Below are 14248 nucleotides of genomic sequence, written 5' to 3' on the forward strand. Positions count from 1 at the left end.
GGCCAATTTTGGTGATATTGATAATATCTTGTGTAAAAATTTACTAGATAAAATATAGGCACTAATAATGTTTGTTTTTCAAACTATATATGTTCCAGAATATAACAAAATAAATTATACCACATAATGTTCTTTATTTATAACACAATTTTTTAATAAACATATGTTGAGAAAACATCTTGGAAGGGAAATTCAGCCATTTCAGGTACTAAAACATCAGCTAAAAAGCATGCAGTTCCGGCAGTACCTTCATACAAACTTTCAGGATTATCTGGGAGCCTTGCATCCCTCATAAATTCATCAGTGTTCATAAAATCAACAAACCGAATAGCTCTATGAAGATATTTATCTTCTCCAGTCAATCTGTATAGAAGAAGAAATACATAGCCATTGCCAGCCACACCGTGACATATTCCCGGTCCCTTACGAAGCAAGCCCTTCTGCCAAATGGCATCTCCGGCCTTAACACAAGCGTTAAGGAACTTTTGATCTTTGAATACTAAATAAGCCTTTGCCATTAAATAAATAGTACCAGGTGCTCCATGGCACCAATGAATGAGCTTATGATCAGATAAACCAATTTCTTCCATACAGCAAGGCCAGTTACCTCCATCAGTTTGTAAAGAACACATGAAGTGAACTGTTTCTTTTACATCCTGAGCAGCTGATGTATTGAAGTCCAAGTAACCAGGCACAGACAAAAGAATCTGCAAAATAAAACTTATTCCATGTGCAGCACCTAAATACTCAGTATTATAATAGTGGTACATCAATGGACATGGACTCCTGTGTTTCTTAGAATATTCTCGTCCAGATATATATATCATATCGCAGATTTTATACAACTCCTCATTTGAGAAAATCTGTGTTTGTATCTCTCGACTTATCCACAGCGCTCCAGCTAAATATCCAGCTCGACCGACGAAAAATTCATCACCCCCGCATTTAAGAAATTTAGGGTTTAAATAATAATTATAAAGGGACTTATAAGCTTTTACATATTCGACGAATTTTTTATCTCCTATTTCTTTCTTTAAAGCCGTCGCAAGAGCGTATGTACCAGCATCGCCAAGAAGAAATGAGGTTTTATCACCCGCTGATGTTTCCAATGCAGGGGCGAGATATTCTAGTGCTTTCTCTAAATAGCTGCTCCTTTTTTCAGATAGTAAAGGATTCTTTGACAAATAATAAAACATAAACGATACACCGGTTACTCCGACGTATAATCCGCCTTCAACATTTTTATGGGTCGGTTGTAATCTTTTCGTAATATTACTAAGAATATCATTGATTTGACTAATTATTTCATCTTTGTGAAGCGGTACTTCTCCAGGCTTGTAATCATCGTAAGGGTTTGGAAAATAACGCACCATATTTAATCCAAATGGAGTTAATACAGAGAGAAAATTACGTAAGGAAAAAAATGAAGTTACCGTTTGCAAAATTTTACTCATTCAATATTATAATTATATCAGTAATAATTTACATTAAACTTAGAAGATGCAAATGTCTTCGCTACTTTTTGTTTTCATTTCTTTTTCATAATATTTGTTTTCGCATTTCGCTACATGTCAGTGAACCATTACTCAGTGTAGCCAACATAATAAATATAGCTGAAATTAATAAAGATGTCCATAAAAATCAAGACAGATGAGCCCTAAAATCATTAGCACATTTGCTTTATAATATCAATGACACTTAATTTATCAAATCTGTAGTCATAATAAAATCATTTTTATTAATATTTCATAAGTTCGATATGAGATATTTTCATAAACTGTAATACAGAAAATTATTTAGTTACTTAGCAACCATTGCCGATTCTGATAAAATGGACCAAAACTGCCTTTTAAACGAATTTAAAGAATAATATGAAACGGGACCAATTGAAAAAAATTTATACTGTTTTAAAATAATTTTAAGCTAATGCCTATTACATACAGTCGTGGAAATGTAATATGCCCTTTATTTTTTATTTTATTTAATCAATGTGTTACAAAAATTATTTTCAACATTAAAATTGTTGCAAATATATATATTTTAGGTAAGAAAAATAGCTTTTCATACAAGAGGAAGATCGGCACAATCTTTTGATGTTAGCGGATCGCGAGTTGATTCAGGAGCAGGTGGAGATGGACGCCAATTTCTTCAAATACGACCTGCATTGGCGGATCATCGCACTACGACTCTACAACGTTCTAACACAATATTATCAGGGTAATTAAACTTTTAAAATATATAATAATGAAAAATATTCTAAAGATAAAACGTTCATTTATGTTTTTCCTTATAGATAAAATAAGAACCTTAAACAAATGAGCGGGATTTATATTATTAAGAGTATATTATATAACTTTATTTTACATACTTAATTGGCGATTATCTATAAAATTTTCGAATTAAATATTATACTAATACAATTTACTATTAATTTTTAATTTAATAGAAATAATTACGTGTGCAAAGAAGATATCAAAGATGAGACTATTAGTTTACAAGCTATTGGAGAAGGTAAAGTACAATTGTCTCGAACACCACAGGAGAAGGATCGCTTACCTGACAGAATTAGCCTAGATAGGTATTTATTGATGCTACTCGTATTTAATTCAACTGATACATCATTACAAATTAATTTAATAAACATTACGTAACTAATTATAGAAGTATATCAATTAGAAACAAAAATTCTTTGATGATTTGTGTATTACGTAAAAAAACACTTTCAGACGGGGACTTTCGTCAATACCGCATATAGTTGGAGAACCCGGATTACGTCTTTTGTCATTGCAACATAACTTAATAAACACTTTATCTGGTCTCTCTCCTCTTGATTTGAGTAAACTTGTATTTCTCGATGTATATGACAATCAAATAGACAAAATATCTTCGCTCGAGAGACTATTCAGCTTGAGAGTACTGTTGATGGGTAAAAACAGGTATATCATCGCTTTTAACAACTACATATAGATTTATTCACAATTAAAATATTATAAGTGATATAAATAATAATCATTTCAGAATCAAGAGGATTGAGGGATTATCAAATCTTTTAAAGTTAGAGGTATTAGACTTGCATGGTAACAGGATAGCAAAAGTCGGAAGCTTATCTAATCAAAGTGAACTTAAAGTTCTTAACCTAGCCGGTAATCAAATAAAATGCATAGGACCAACAGATCTTCAGGGCCTTGTATCATTGAGGGAATTGAATTTAAAGCGAAATCGCTTAAGAAAATTACAAGGTTTTCAAAACACTATTAAATTACAAAAACTATTTCTTGGAAATAATGATTTACAAAGGTAAGCAATTTAAATGTTTTATAAATTATATTTTGCTTAAAAGAAAAGAAGCTAATATAAGTATTTTTTTTATTATTTAGTATAGAAGACGTCGCGTCTCTAGCGGAAGCTATGTCGTTATCAGAAGTTTCTTTGGATAATAATCCGGTAGCATTAGGTGGTGATTGTACTCCATTTTTAGTTTCTTATCTTCCAAATCTACTTACACTAACCAACATGCACGTTAGTGAGCAGGTGAGAATCAATCTTATCTTATACTTTTAATACATCTGTTTAATTCAAAAGTTGGCTTTCGTTACTTTCTTGATAATAAGAAGTGTTAGTCTTTATTAAAAAAAGTTTAACTGGCTTACATAACGGATAATTTTGTTAATACATATTAATAGGTTCGTAGAGCTGCAATGGCTTGGCGGAGTAACAAAGAAGCAGCACATGCAGCGTATTGTGCTCTTAGTGGTTCAGCACAACAAGCTGCTCGTCGTGATCAAATAATCCATAATGCACGAACTAATTGGGAATTACTTAGGTTTAGTTATTTTTGTATATTAATAATAATACTTTTGTCATTTGGTAACTTTATATAATTGTATATTTCCGTAACTTTATCGTTTCAGATCAGAAAATAAATGTTTTAGTAATACTGCTAGCCCAGATAAACAAATTGATATTGGAAAAGAATTTGAATTACATAATTCCTCGACTAAAGTAACTCAAAATGATGGAACACAGACAGTAGAAACTGCTGTTATTCCTGATTTAATAGCATCTACAAGGCACGTAGATGTAGAAGATGCAGACTGCAAACCTAGTAATAGTGATACAAATATTAAAGCAAAGCCTGATAAAACAAATTCTAAGGCTTTGCGTAAGTTGCAAAGAAGTTCGACTGCTCGTAAACCTTCAGATAAAAGGGTTAATTTTTCGGAGCGAAGCGCTTCGCAAGAAACAGATGCATCGCATTCAACATCTACTAGTAGTGATTTAAGATTACCACCAATTTTATTGCCAATAATATCTTCGCTAGAAAATGTTAAATTATCTGATAGTTCGGAACCTGTATTAAAACGGTGGGAGAGTATTTCAAGTGTTGAACCAATAGGTGATTCTTCATTTAGCTCACTACCTTCATCGACAAGTGATAGTGAAGAAGAAACCAGTAAAACACATTTCCGAAGAAATCCAACTGTTTTGAGGAAGCGAGAAAATTTCAGTACAATGCGATCTAAATCCGTTTGCGACCCTGAAAGCCGAAGAGCTAAAAACAATAATAAAAATTCTGACAATATAGAGAGTGGTAGCAACATTTCAGGTAATACAAATTTTGGATCTGTTGCGACATCTTCAACATCAGGAAGTGATAATAATAGCAAGGTTTTGCGAAGACAAGGTTCCTTAAATAGCAGATTGAACAATCGAAACATTCGTAGTGCTACTGTTACAAGAAGAAACGAAAGAGCCTCATCTGCTCATCGAGCTTCAACTGCTAGAGTTAAGCCTAGCAAAAATTTAGCAAGCTTAAAGTCATCGGAACCCGTACCTAAACAGATTCCTATCTCTAAAGATAGGGAACAGGGTGTTGACTATTTGGTTGAAGTAAGCGATGGTCTTGTGAGTGCATGGGGTGCCGGAGCAGTACGTCGATTATCTCGTGACTGGGAATGGGATCGAGCAAAAACTGTAACACGTGCAGCATTTCACTACGTTCACTTCAATGCAGTCGCACAGTCTTTACAAGAATTAAAAACGAAGTAAATTTTTAAAACGTTCAGTTTACTACAATATTCAATTATTATTGTAAATATAAAGACATATTTTTAAACTTTCAGATTTCCAAATGTCACCCATATATCAATTCGTGCGACAGGAATTCAACATTTAGGACAATTACACGCATTAGCTGAATTAAGAGGATTGACAGGTTTGACTATAATGCCAGAAGGTAATCCTATCGGTGTCAAAACTTGGCGTGAATATGCAATATACAGACTTGCTCATTGGGGTCTCAAAGAAATTAACAATGAACCGGTAACGAATACTCGTGTTTTTGTTGACATTTGTAGCACTTAAGTTTTAATTTTATAATAAATATGTATAATTCCGCAATCCTATTTTTTCCCTAATAAGGTTACTGATGAAGAATTAAAGTCAGCTAACCAGACATTTCATGGTTTAAGTGACATAGTACTGCGGGCACTCCCTGACGCTCCATTACAACCTTTACTAGCAAGATTAGGAAAAAGTGGAAATTGCACAGTCAGTGCTAAAACTTGGCTTAGAGGGGCTGACCCAGCTTTACGAGATGTAATAGCTAAAGAAGCTTTACAGTATAAGAAAGGTCATATTTCTCAGGTAATAACTATAGTTCCATTAATTCAAAACAATGTTTATGTTTATTTTCGTATGATAGTTAAAATTCCGACTATTACCGTATTACTTAATGTGCAGGAAGATATGAGTTGGAGAGTTCGTGGCCGGGGACAACTATCACACGCAATTGATTTAGCTTGTGGTGCTGCAATTCGTCTTCGCACACTCGAACTTCAGTGGCCAACAATATTCATAGAAATGATTGAAGAGGTGTTGAGAGATTTTGCAAATATGGAAACTCATGTAAAGGAACAGATGCGATTTCTCATGGATTCTTTGTGACATTTTTTTCTTCTATTAAGGAAGCGTTCTAGAATATTGTGAGATGTTATACATAAAAATCATGTTGCTATTGATCACAAATAGTAATAGTAAAATATTTGCTTTTATAGTTAGAAAACTAATACAAATAACTTATTATGCACTAAATGTTGTCAATGTTACTCGATTTATATCGAAGTTAAATTTAAATATGAAAGAACAGGTACCCACTACCTACCAACATTTTTATATGTTATCAAATCTGTTAGTGTATTTTAACATTTAGTTTAATACATATTATTCAGAACTGATGTATAATTTCAAATAGTTGCTCAATATATTTACTAGACTGTAATTCAAGAACCAATAGCTGATTAAAATATTTTGTAAATTCATTTGAGAAAATAGTATTTAATAGTATGAGTGGACTAATAGTAAATAAAACTTATAAAAGGTTGTTTTTTTTGTTACCTAACAATTTTCATATTTCACGCTAGCAATATGCAACAACCCTAAAATATACCTTTTTATTCGAATGCATACACGAGTACTCCATATTTTTACCAACTACATAATTATGTTTTTATTAAAGTAAACGCAGTGTTCTTTTCAAATGTTTATTATACATAACTTTATTTAGCACGTAAGCGCAATAAAAACTGCTACTGTGTATACTGTAAAGAGGAAATAACTTGAATGCACCATAGCCAACCTATAGCAGTTAAACTGATAGGTAGTATTGTCAATTGTCAAAAATTTAACTTTCAACTTGATCTTGTAAATTCACCAAACGAAGAGATAGGTAACTATCTAAAAATCAACAAGAACCATCATACTACCACATCACTGCTTTCAATAATAATGTAATTAAATTTAAACGTCACGATATGGATGACACGGAAAGCACAACAACATCAGCGGATGAGAACACTGGCAACTTGTGTGACAATCCGACTAGAGATACTCTCGCCGAGGGTCTCTTAGGCTTGCTTAAACCAACAGTAGACCAATTGGATGATCGAGTGAGAATTACGAGGTAATTATTGAAATGAATTTGCTAATAAGCCACTGATTATTTTGTTAATACTTGATCATTTTTATTTAGGATTTCACAGTTAGAATTGAAGCAACAGATTGAATCTTTAAACGAAGAGTTGCTCAAAGTTAGAGAGGCACTTAATAATCATCCAGATTTAGACCCCTATGTCAAGAAACTCATAGCTTGTAAACATAAAGTTACAGTTGTGCTTAATGTTTTACAAGCATCCCAGGTAAGCCTTAGCACACCATTGTATAATATTATATTTTTTATTGAAACAGAGTCTTTAAGCGGAGTAAATTAAAATTTGATAACACAATAACATACAACATTTCATTACTTTGTGACTTACATTCAAGCATAAACTACTAACACTGTGCTTGCCGCTTGGCCACTCTTCTAATAGAATAATTAATTAATATTTTAATTTCAGGACAGACTTAATGAAATAAGACGAATGATCAATAAAGAAAAGACTGTTCGACCAACAGTGACTGAAACATTGCAAGAACCACAACAAAGTACAAGCAATATTATTTCAGACCGTGGGTGTATCAACTAATATAATGGATACTCCTTATCAAAGCCACATAAATAAAAATGATTTTGACTATGTTTATGAACCCGCTGAAGATAGTTTTCTACTTATTGATGCATTGGAAAAAGACCTACCTTATCTTAAAGCTAAAGAACCAATATTTTGCTTAGAAGTAGGTTCAGGGAGTGGTGTTGTTGTTACAGCTTTCGGAATGGCTTTTCCTAAAACTTTTTGTTTTAGCACAGATATTAATTTCAGAGCATGTGAAATGTCCCTAAGCACAGCAATTCAAAACAATGTATTACTAGATGTTGTCAATATGAATTTAGTTTCTTGTTTTGTTAATAATAAATTTGATGTTGTAATATTTAATCCTCCATATGTTGTAACGGACACAACAGAATGTGGAGGGAGTGGTATTGAGGCAAGTTGGGCCGGTGGTGTCAAGGGTAGAGAGGTAACAGACAAGCTATTGGATGCTATACCAAAGATTCTGTCTCCTGATGGCGCATTCTACCTCTTGCTTATTAAAGATAACATTCCACTTGAAGTTGTTCAAATAATGTCCAAAAAAGGTTACAAGTCAGAGACTATAATAACGAGACAAGTGAGAAATGAGCAGCAATTAGTTTTAAAATTTTATAAATAGAAAAATATATTATCATTTACATTTAATATTATATAATGTTATAGGATTAAGAACATATATATACATATTAAAAATATATTTATAAACACTATTTTAAGTTTTTCTTGACAATTGATGCAAAGATCTTAGCACCTTCCAAATTATCTTCATATCCAGGTATGCTTGTGCAACTTTGCAGCCATCTTTCAATGTTTGGGAATGGAGTAATGTCCCAGCCCACTTGCTAAAATTTAAAGAATTTTTTTACATAAATTTATTACATTTAATATTTATTTCACTTGCAATACTATAAATAGTCAATACATTAATAACTCACAAGTATAGAGGTTAAAGATGCAAGAATTGCAGTATCGGCGATGGTCAAGTGGTCGCCGGCAACCCACTTACTATCCTCCAAAAATTGATTGAGAAAACCAAGAGTAGCATTTAAATCATTTTTTAATTTTTCCTTTATTTCGGTTACACCATCATAAATAATTGGATACTGAAACAGATAAATAAAATAATCTTTTATATTATTTGGTTTGTGATGGGTACTTCTTAAATGGTAGAAGCCATTGTGCAGTTTACCAAAATGAAACCAAGACTATTGGCCTATAAGATTATTAAAATATAAACGTACGCATATTGCTCGAATCCTTGGGTACACGAACGAACTATCAAAGTACAATCTTTGATTGACGATTGCGCGTCGTTGCAGGTCTTTTGGATATATATCGTCATTCGTCCCGTATTTATCTGCTAAGTAACACGCAATTGCACGACTCTCCCATATTACAAAACCATTATCATCAAGTGTAGGTACGCAGTGTTGAGGGTTAATTTTGATGAAACTTTCATTAAACTGTTCCTTTTTCATTAAATCTATAATTTTAACTTCCACTGGTACGCCTATAATTTTTGCAGCAAGAACCGCACCTCGAGATGGTGCACTTAATGGGAAATGATACAACGTTGGCGGTGACATTTTAAAAGTTTTCAAAAGTAACAAAAATGATTAAAATGAACTGGCTCAAAAGTCAGACACTTCGGTTGTTGACCTTATTTTACGTATCTTGTTTTAAGTACCTACCTTACTACCTATGTAGTGGTGGGCCTGATAAGGAAATTGCTTTACGAGAATTACTCGATTTTCCAAAATTTTTGATTACATTTTAAAATAATATTTTGTTATTTTAATATTAATTTAAAATAATATTCTGATAATGATTTTGTTGTTTTAATTTATTTCTGTTAAGTGTCATAGGTACTACAATAAGTAGGACAATTATTGTTAAAATTCGCACAAGGTACAGTATACTTGTACGGCTACTTTATTTAAGTTTAACATACTAACTTAATTAAAACTAAAAATGTATGCTTTGTGTAACCCAGCCATTAAAAGGATTATTTTATCAAATTATCATATTGGTATTTGTAGTTTTTCTGAAATTCACAAGTTATAACGTCATTGTCAAAGTTAGTTGATGTTTGTTGTTTTTGTTTACAATTTGTCCACGAATTAAAAATTAAAAATGACTGATAATAAATGTAGAGTATGCCTAGAAAAAACAAATGTATTGATTAATATTTTTAAAAACACTGACTCAGGAATGATATCTACTAATATAATGTGTATAACGGGAATACAAGTGAGTTAGAAATAAGGTATAAAATATAAATTTGTTTTTTATTTTTATTGCGAAAAAATTGTTATCTTATACAATGTTATTATAGATACACCCGAACGATGGACTACCTAATTCTATTTGTAAACGTTGCAATACAAATTTACAAAAATGTATAGATTTTAGAAGACTCTGTGAGAAGTCTGATAAGAAATTGAGAAGTGCCTTAATTAACATTACAAATGATAAACAAACAAATGCTGAATATGAACCAACAAGTAAGGAGTGTAGTACATTATATGTAAATAATGAAAATTGTGAAGAATCAAAGAAAGCAGTCATAAGTAAAACTGAAACAAGTGCTTCCAATAATTTGAGTATTTCCAACAAAGTTTCTCAAAAACAGCAATGTTGTACATGTGGAAAAATTATGTCATCTAGGTACTACTTACTAATAATTATTATGAACTCTCAAGTCAAAAAAAAATTAAATGTTTAACTTTAAGATTGCTTTTTATTTAGTTTTAGACTCAAAACTCACTTGGCAACTCACACAGATGTTAAACCATACGCATGTGTATATTGCAACAAGAAATTCTCATTAGTGCAAAATCTTAATGTTCATTTAAGAATACATACGGTAAATGTTTTTCATTAATTTTACAATATTTGAATTAGTAAATGATTTATCCTATTTTTTATATATAGAGTAAAAAATTGAAATTGATACTAGTGAGTATCATTACTTATTTAAAGTATTATATAAAAAGATTAATTAAATTTATGATGTGACAGTATTTTTTTTATTTCCAGGGTGAAAAACCATTCAGTTGTGCTGTATGTGGAAAGACATTTGCTCAATCATCAGGATTAACAACACATAAACGAAAGCACACTGGTCAAACACCTTATAAATGTGTATTGTGTCCACGCAGTTTTCGCACAGTGGGACATTTACAATATCATGTCAGGTATGTATAAAATCATTACATCATAACAAAAATTATCTGTATTATGACAGCAAATTATGATATTTGCTAATTGCTTCAGAGTAATTAATAAATATAAACAAGAAGATTGATGCAAGATACTATTAACTAACTATTAAAAAGTATAGCAAGGTTTTTCCTAAATTTTAAATCTCGTTATAAGGCCTCAGGTTTAGACTAACATTTAATTTGGTGTAAAATTAAGGACAACACCAATGAGGTAACTAATGTAAATGTTTTTAACCATATTACTAAATCTAAAAATACATGATACTAGGGAAGCAGTAAATTAAAAATACTGTCATCTTCTTGGCCTGTGCCTGATATATTTATCTACTTTTTTTTGCTATAGGCGACATACTGGTGAAAAAAAATTTGAATGTGACATGTGTAGTCGTGCTTTCATTACACGAAGTGATTTGAAACAGCATATAATGACACATAGTGGAGAAAAGCTTCATGTTTGCTGCAATTGTGGTATGAAATTTTCAAGGGCTTCAAATTTAAAACGCCACGTGAAATATTCACATAATGAAGACAAATCCTACAAGTGTACTCAATGTCCTTCAAAATTTATGTGCAAAACTGAACTTCAAAAACACGAAAAGAAACATAAGAGTGATTTAAAAATAAATTAAATATAAACATAGCAACTTTTTTTTATTCACCCCAACAAAACCGTAATTTATGCTATTTTTCACGCTGATATTTAAAATATGCGACTTGAAAATAATTATTTTATATAAGTAACTTTAGATAAAAATAAATATATTATATTTATCTAACGTTTTGTTAAAATTAAATTTGAAAAAATATTTATAAGCAAATTCATTAGATTTTCATGCGTGTGACACAATTTGAATTTGACCTTTATGTGTAACATACCCTTTTTGAAGTCATTTGTTTGACAAGTGGCAACATTGTAATGTTTTCGAATTTTGAAATTCGTTAACGTTTCTGTTTGTCGAGTCGCTTCGAATTTTCTTTGTGGCTGTTAAGTAATAAGTTCTTATGAATTGTGATTTAATGTTGAAACATTGTGAGAGATAATATAGTGCTAAAAGTGGTACTTAAATAATCACCTTTATAACGACAAAAATATTTTTTCGTAAGAAGAAAATGTCTAGGGATATAATATATTATTCTGAAAAATATTATGACGAGGAACACGAGTATAGGTAAAGTTACTTTTATGTCATATTAAAAATAAAGTTAGCTATTTTTGTTCGCTAAAAACTGAACATTTAATAAAAAATACAGTTAATTTCGTAACTTGGCCTTGAAACTTTTAACTACACGTTAACTTGCTTTTAACCTTTATAATGTAAACGCAGAAGTAAACAGAAAGGCTGTTTCAATTCCAGTAAGTTTTTCATGTAAATAGCTTGGATATACATAAATAAAATGTATTTTATCTAATAAATTTATCCTATAATATAATCTTACAGGCATGTGGTGTTACCAAAAGAAATGGTGAAATTAGTGCCTAAGAATCATCTGATGTCGGAACAGGAGTGGCGTGGTATTGGTGTTCAACAGAGTCAAGGATGGGTGCACTATATGACACATCAACCAGGTCTGTTGTTTATGAATGAGCATAGTTCTAATTGCCTTTAATTGGAATAAACCTTGTAAGAGGTTAGCTAAAATAAGCCGTTTTAAAACAATTGATTTTATGATTCTAATATTTTGATCGTTATATTAAATAGTATATATGTATGAATCTCAATAAGTTTATATGGAATTCTCATTGGACATAAATCTTATAACATATTACAATTACAACTATTGTTAAGTAAAAGTATAAATAGTGAGTTTAGTCAAGGTTTTTTTACAATGTTAGTAAAATATTTATTTAAAAAAAAATCTTTTATTTGTTATTGTTTAGTTTCAATAATGTAATTTGAATACTATAAAATATCTGGTATTGGATCAGACTGACTATTTAAATAAAATTGACGGATTCATGTTTTCACATTGAGCTATGAATATGCAAGAATTACTAAAATATTTTTTAGGCAGTTATCAAGCTCAAGATGATGGTGCCCGACAGTTAAAAAACACACAATAGAAATATTACTAACAATACTAATATGTTACTTAAGATCTTTGAAAAATAAATTTGTGTTTAAATGAATGCTATGAGCATTAGTTACTTGTTTGAATTAATATCTTTTCTAATATTTACTGATTTCAACATTCTGTACACAGAACCTCATATCCTGCTATTCAGGCGGAAGAAGACAACCCCACCGGAGAAAAAGTAAGACCATAAGAAAAAAAGGTTGTGATAAATGTATTGTACAGTTTTGTCTTGAGATTAGACATAATTAATTATAATTTGCCTCAAAACAAGCCTCCATAACACTCGCTTTTCATTTGACATGAAATTATCTGGAATAATATGTAGGTAATTATAAACTGAATCTCTTACATGATATATAAATGTGCCTTATCAGGAAATAAGATATTTTTTGACAGAAAGAAATGTGTATTTCTATTTATTTTCACAGTGGATATAATTATGACAATGTAACATTAAATATTTGTCATACTAATCATTGTGAGGGCACTAGTATGTATTGATTACACAGTATTGATCAGGTTTGTATACCGTCCTTTATTAAATGCAGGATTAGTGTTTACAATATTGTCAAAAAAAAATCTTTACATCTTTTGTGCTGTGACATTAAATTCATTTATGTTCCTATTTAAGTTTTTTTAAATAATAATATTTCTAATTGCAGTGTCAAAGTATATAAGTTTGTTATGGGTATAATCTTTATTCCATATTCTTAAGTTGCAACCTAAATAAGTCATTAATTTTAAGTCATCGCTACATTATTTTCAAGACAAGAACTTCTTCTATAATAAACATTAATAATTTCTTTTTCTTTCTATGTTTAAAATAGGAATAAATACATGACAATTTTATTATAATTTTCTTTGTATAGTATTTTAAGAATTGACCACCAATTATAATAATGCAAATATTTTTGGTAGCTTTTTAATATAGATTGATTTCTTTTGTTTGACCAGCCATTGTCTAAATCGATATAGGTTATTTTTAAATGTATATAATGAAATTGAAATCAATAAAAGGCACACTGTATCATAATCGGGTGTTTGTAAATTAATGAAATAATGTTTGGTACAAATAAATTATTTGGTGCTATGTTATAAAGGATTGTTTTATTTTTGTAAAAAAAGGCCTAAGTAATTTTATTTTAATTCCCATTAATTGTTACTTTTGTTATAGCTAAAAGTAACTTTTACTCTATTTTTATACAGTTATCTAATAAAAACTCATACCATGTCAGTGGTATTATGCAGGATACCAACAAACACAGTTTCCTTGATGTATGAATGCAATAATATGAAATAGGTCTTTGAAATGAGCTTAAGTTTTAATATATTTTTAAATTGGAAGTTATATTTGTATACAAGGTTTTCACTTAACTGAACACAGTAAATACATAGAGCTGCAGTCAGTTCCTTGTG

The 14248-nt window shown here is 30.5% G+C and overlaps 7 protein-coding genes across 7 annotated transcripts; 5 read left to right on the top strand and 2 right to left on the bottom strand.

The window, feature by feature from the left end:
- Nucleotides 1-121: 121 nt before the first annotated feature.
- On the bottom strand, nt 122-1578 carry LOC125070335 (lanC-like protein 3). Its single transcript, XM_047680155.1, has one exon. The coding sequence runs from the start codon at nt 1452-1454 to the stop codon at nt 153-155; it is 1302 nt and encodes a 433-aa protein (XP_047536111.1). The 5' UTR covers nt 1455-1578; the 3' UTR covers nt 122-152.
- Nucleotides 1579-1904: 326 nt separating this feature from the next.
- Nucleotides 1905-5971, top strand: LOC125070452 (leucine-rich repeat-containing protein 49). The gene is made up of 11 exons (XM_047680335.1): nt 1905-1953; nt 2045-2217; nt 2447-2578; nt 2727-2936; nt 3019-3297; nt 3378-3531; nt 3684-3823; nt 3912-5045; nt 5124-5322; nt 5422-5646; nt 5743-5971. The coding sequence occupies exons 1-11, from the start codon at nt 1927-1929 to the stop codon at nt 5944-5946; spliced, it is 2877 nt and encodes a 958-aa protein (XP_047536291.1). The 5' UTR covers nt 1905-1926; the 3' UTR covers nt 5947-5971.
- A 700-nt stretch (nt 5972-6671) lies between these two features.
- On the top strand, nt 6672-7539 carry LOC125070419 (SNAPIN protein homolog). Its single transcript, XM_047680285.1, has 3 exons — nt 6672-6961; nt 7031-7196; nt 7398-7539. Exons 1-3 carry the CDS (start codon nt 6813-6815, stop codon nt 7524-7526), a joined length of 444 nt encoding a protein of 147 aa, XP_047536241.1. The 5' UTR covers nt 6672-6812; the 3' UTR covers nt 7527-7539.
- On the top strand, nt 7531-8278 carry LOC125070418 (methyltransferase N6AMT1). The gene has a single exon (XM_047680284.1). The coding sequence runs from the start codon at nt 7531-7533 to the stop codon at nt 8149-8151; it is 621 nt and encodes a 206-aa protein (XP_047536240.1). The 3' UTR covers nt 8152-8278.
- LOC125070417 (inactive glutathione S-transferase D3-like) lies at nt 8140-9243 on the bottom strand. Its single transcript, XM_047680283.1, has 3 exons — nt 8774-9243; nt 8468-8635; nt 8140-8374 (listed from the first exon to the last, which is right to left on the bottom strand). Exons 1-3 carry the CDS (start codon nt 9116-9118, stop codon nt 8240-8242), a joined length of 648 nt encoding a protein of 215 aa, XP_047536239.1. The 5' UTR covers nt 9119-9243; the 3' UTR covers nt 8140-8239.
- Nucleotides 9244-9458: 215 nt separating this feature from the next.
- LOC125070633 (gastrula zinc finger protein XlCGF17.1) lies at nt 9459-11385 on the top strand. The gene is made up of 5 exons (XM_047680580.1): nt 9459-9782; nt 9868-10199; nt 10281-10398; nt 10572-10729; nt 11100-11385. Exons 1-5 carry the CDS (start codon nt 9666-9668, stop codon nt 11383-11385), a joined length of 1011 nt encoding a protein of 336 aa, XP_047536536.1. The 5' UTR covers nt 9459-9665.
- Nucleotides 11386-11690: 305 nt separating this feature from the next.
- On the top strand, nt 11691-13927 carry LOC125070428 (cyclin-dependent kinases regulatory subunit). The gene is made up of 3 exons (XM_047680304.1): nt 11691-11925; nt 12196-12323; nt 12959-13927. The coding sequence occupies exons 1-3, from the start codon at nt 11867-11869 to the stop codon at nt 13012-13014; spliced, it is 243 nt and encodes an 80-aa protein (XP_047536260.1). The 5' UTR covers nt 11691-11866; the 3' UTR covers nt 13015-13927.
- Nucleotides 13928-14248: the final 321 nt, after the last annotated feature.

Source organism: Vanessa atalanta, chromosome 17, assembly GCF_905147765.1.
Source record: "Vanessa atalanta chromosome 17, ilVanAtal1.2, whole genome shotgun sequence".
Lineage (NCBI taxonomy): Eukaryota > Metazoa > Arthropoda > Insecta > Lepidoptera > Nymphalidae > Vanessa > Vanessa atalanta.

Excerpts from the sequence above, each read along its gene's own strand:
- LOC125070335 (XM_047680155.1), bottom strand. The coding sequence starts at position 1,454 with ATGAGTAAAATTTTGCAAACGGTAACTTCATTTTTTTCCTTACGTAAT.
- LOC125070419 (XM_047680285.1), top strand. The coding sequence starts at position 6,813 with ATGGATGACACGGAAAGCACAACAACATCAGCGGATGAGAACACTGGC. Across the intron at positions 6,962-7,030 it reads GATCGAGTGAGAATTACGAG|GATTTCACAGTTAGAATTGA; the intron begins GTAATTATTGAA and ends ATTTTTATTTAG. Across the intron at positions 7,197-7,397 it reads ATGTTTTACAAGCATCCCAG|GACAGACTTAATGAAATAAG; the intron begins GTAAGCCTTAGC and ends TTTTAATTTCAG.
- LOC125070633 (XM_047680580.1), top strand. The coding sequence starts at position 9,666 with ATGACTGATAATAAATGTAGAGTATGCCTAGAAAAAACAAATGTATTG. Across the intron at positions 9,783-9,867 it reads TGTGTATAACGGGAATACAA|ATACACCCGAACGATGGACT; the intron begins GTGAGTTAGAAA and ends ATGTTATTATAG. Across the intron at positions 10,399-10,571 it reads TTCATTTAAGAATACATACG|GGTGAAAAACCATTCAGTTG; the intron begins GTAAATGTTTTT and ends TTTTATTTCCAG.
- LOC125070452 (XM_047680335.1), top strand. The coding sequence starts at position 1,927 with ATGCCTATTACATACAGTCGTGGAAAT. Across the intron at positions 1,954-2,044 it reads TTACATACAGTCGTGGAAAT|GTAAGAAAAATAGCTTTTCA; the intron begins GTAATATGCCCT and ends TATATATTTTAG. Across the intron at positions 2,579-2,726 it reads GACAGAATTAGCCTAGATAG|ACGGGGACTTTCGTCAATAC; the intron begins GTATTTATTGAT and ends AAACACTTTCAG.
- LOC125070417 (XM_047680283.1), bottom strand. The coding sequence starts at position 9,118 with ATGTCACCGCCAACGTTGTATCATTTCCCATTAAGTGCACCATCTCGA. Across the intron at positions 8,636-8,773 it reads CAAGGATTCGAGCAATATGC|TATCCAATTATTTATGATGG; the intron begins GTACGTTTATAT and ends TATCTGTTTCAG. Across the intron at positions 8,375-8,467 it reads CATCTTTAACCTCTATACTT|CAAGTGGGCTGGGACATTAC; the intron begins GTGAGTTATTAA and ends TTTAAATTTTAG.
- LOC125070418 (XM_047680284.1), top strand. The coding sequence starts at position 7,531 with ATGGATACTCCTTATCAAAGCCACATAAATAAAAATGATTTTGACTAT.
- LOC125070428 (XM_047680304.1), top strand. The coding sequence starts at position 11,867 with ATGTCTAGGGATATAATATATTATTCTGAAAAATATTATGACGAGGAA. Across the intron at positions 11,926-12,195 it reads GACGAGGAACACGAGTATAG|GCATGTGGTGTTACCAAAAG; the intron begins GTAAAGTTACTT and ends ATAATCTTACAG. Across the intron at positions 12,324-12,958 it reads CTATATGACACATCAACCAG|AACCTCATATCCTGCTATTC; the intron begins GTCTGTTGTTTA and ends TTCTGTACACAG.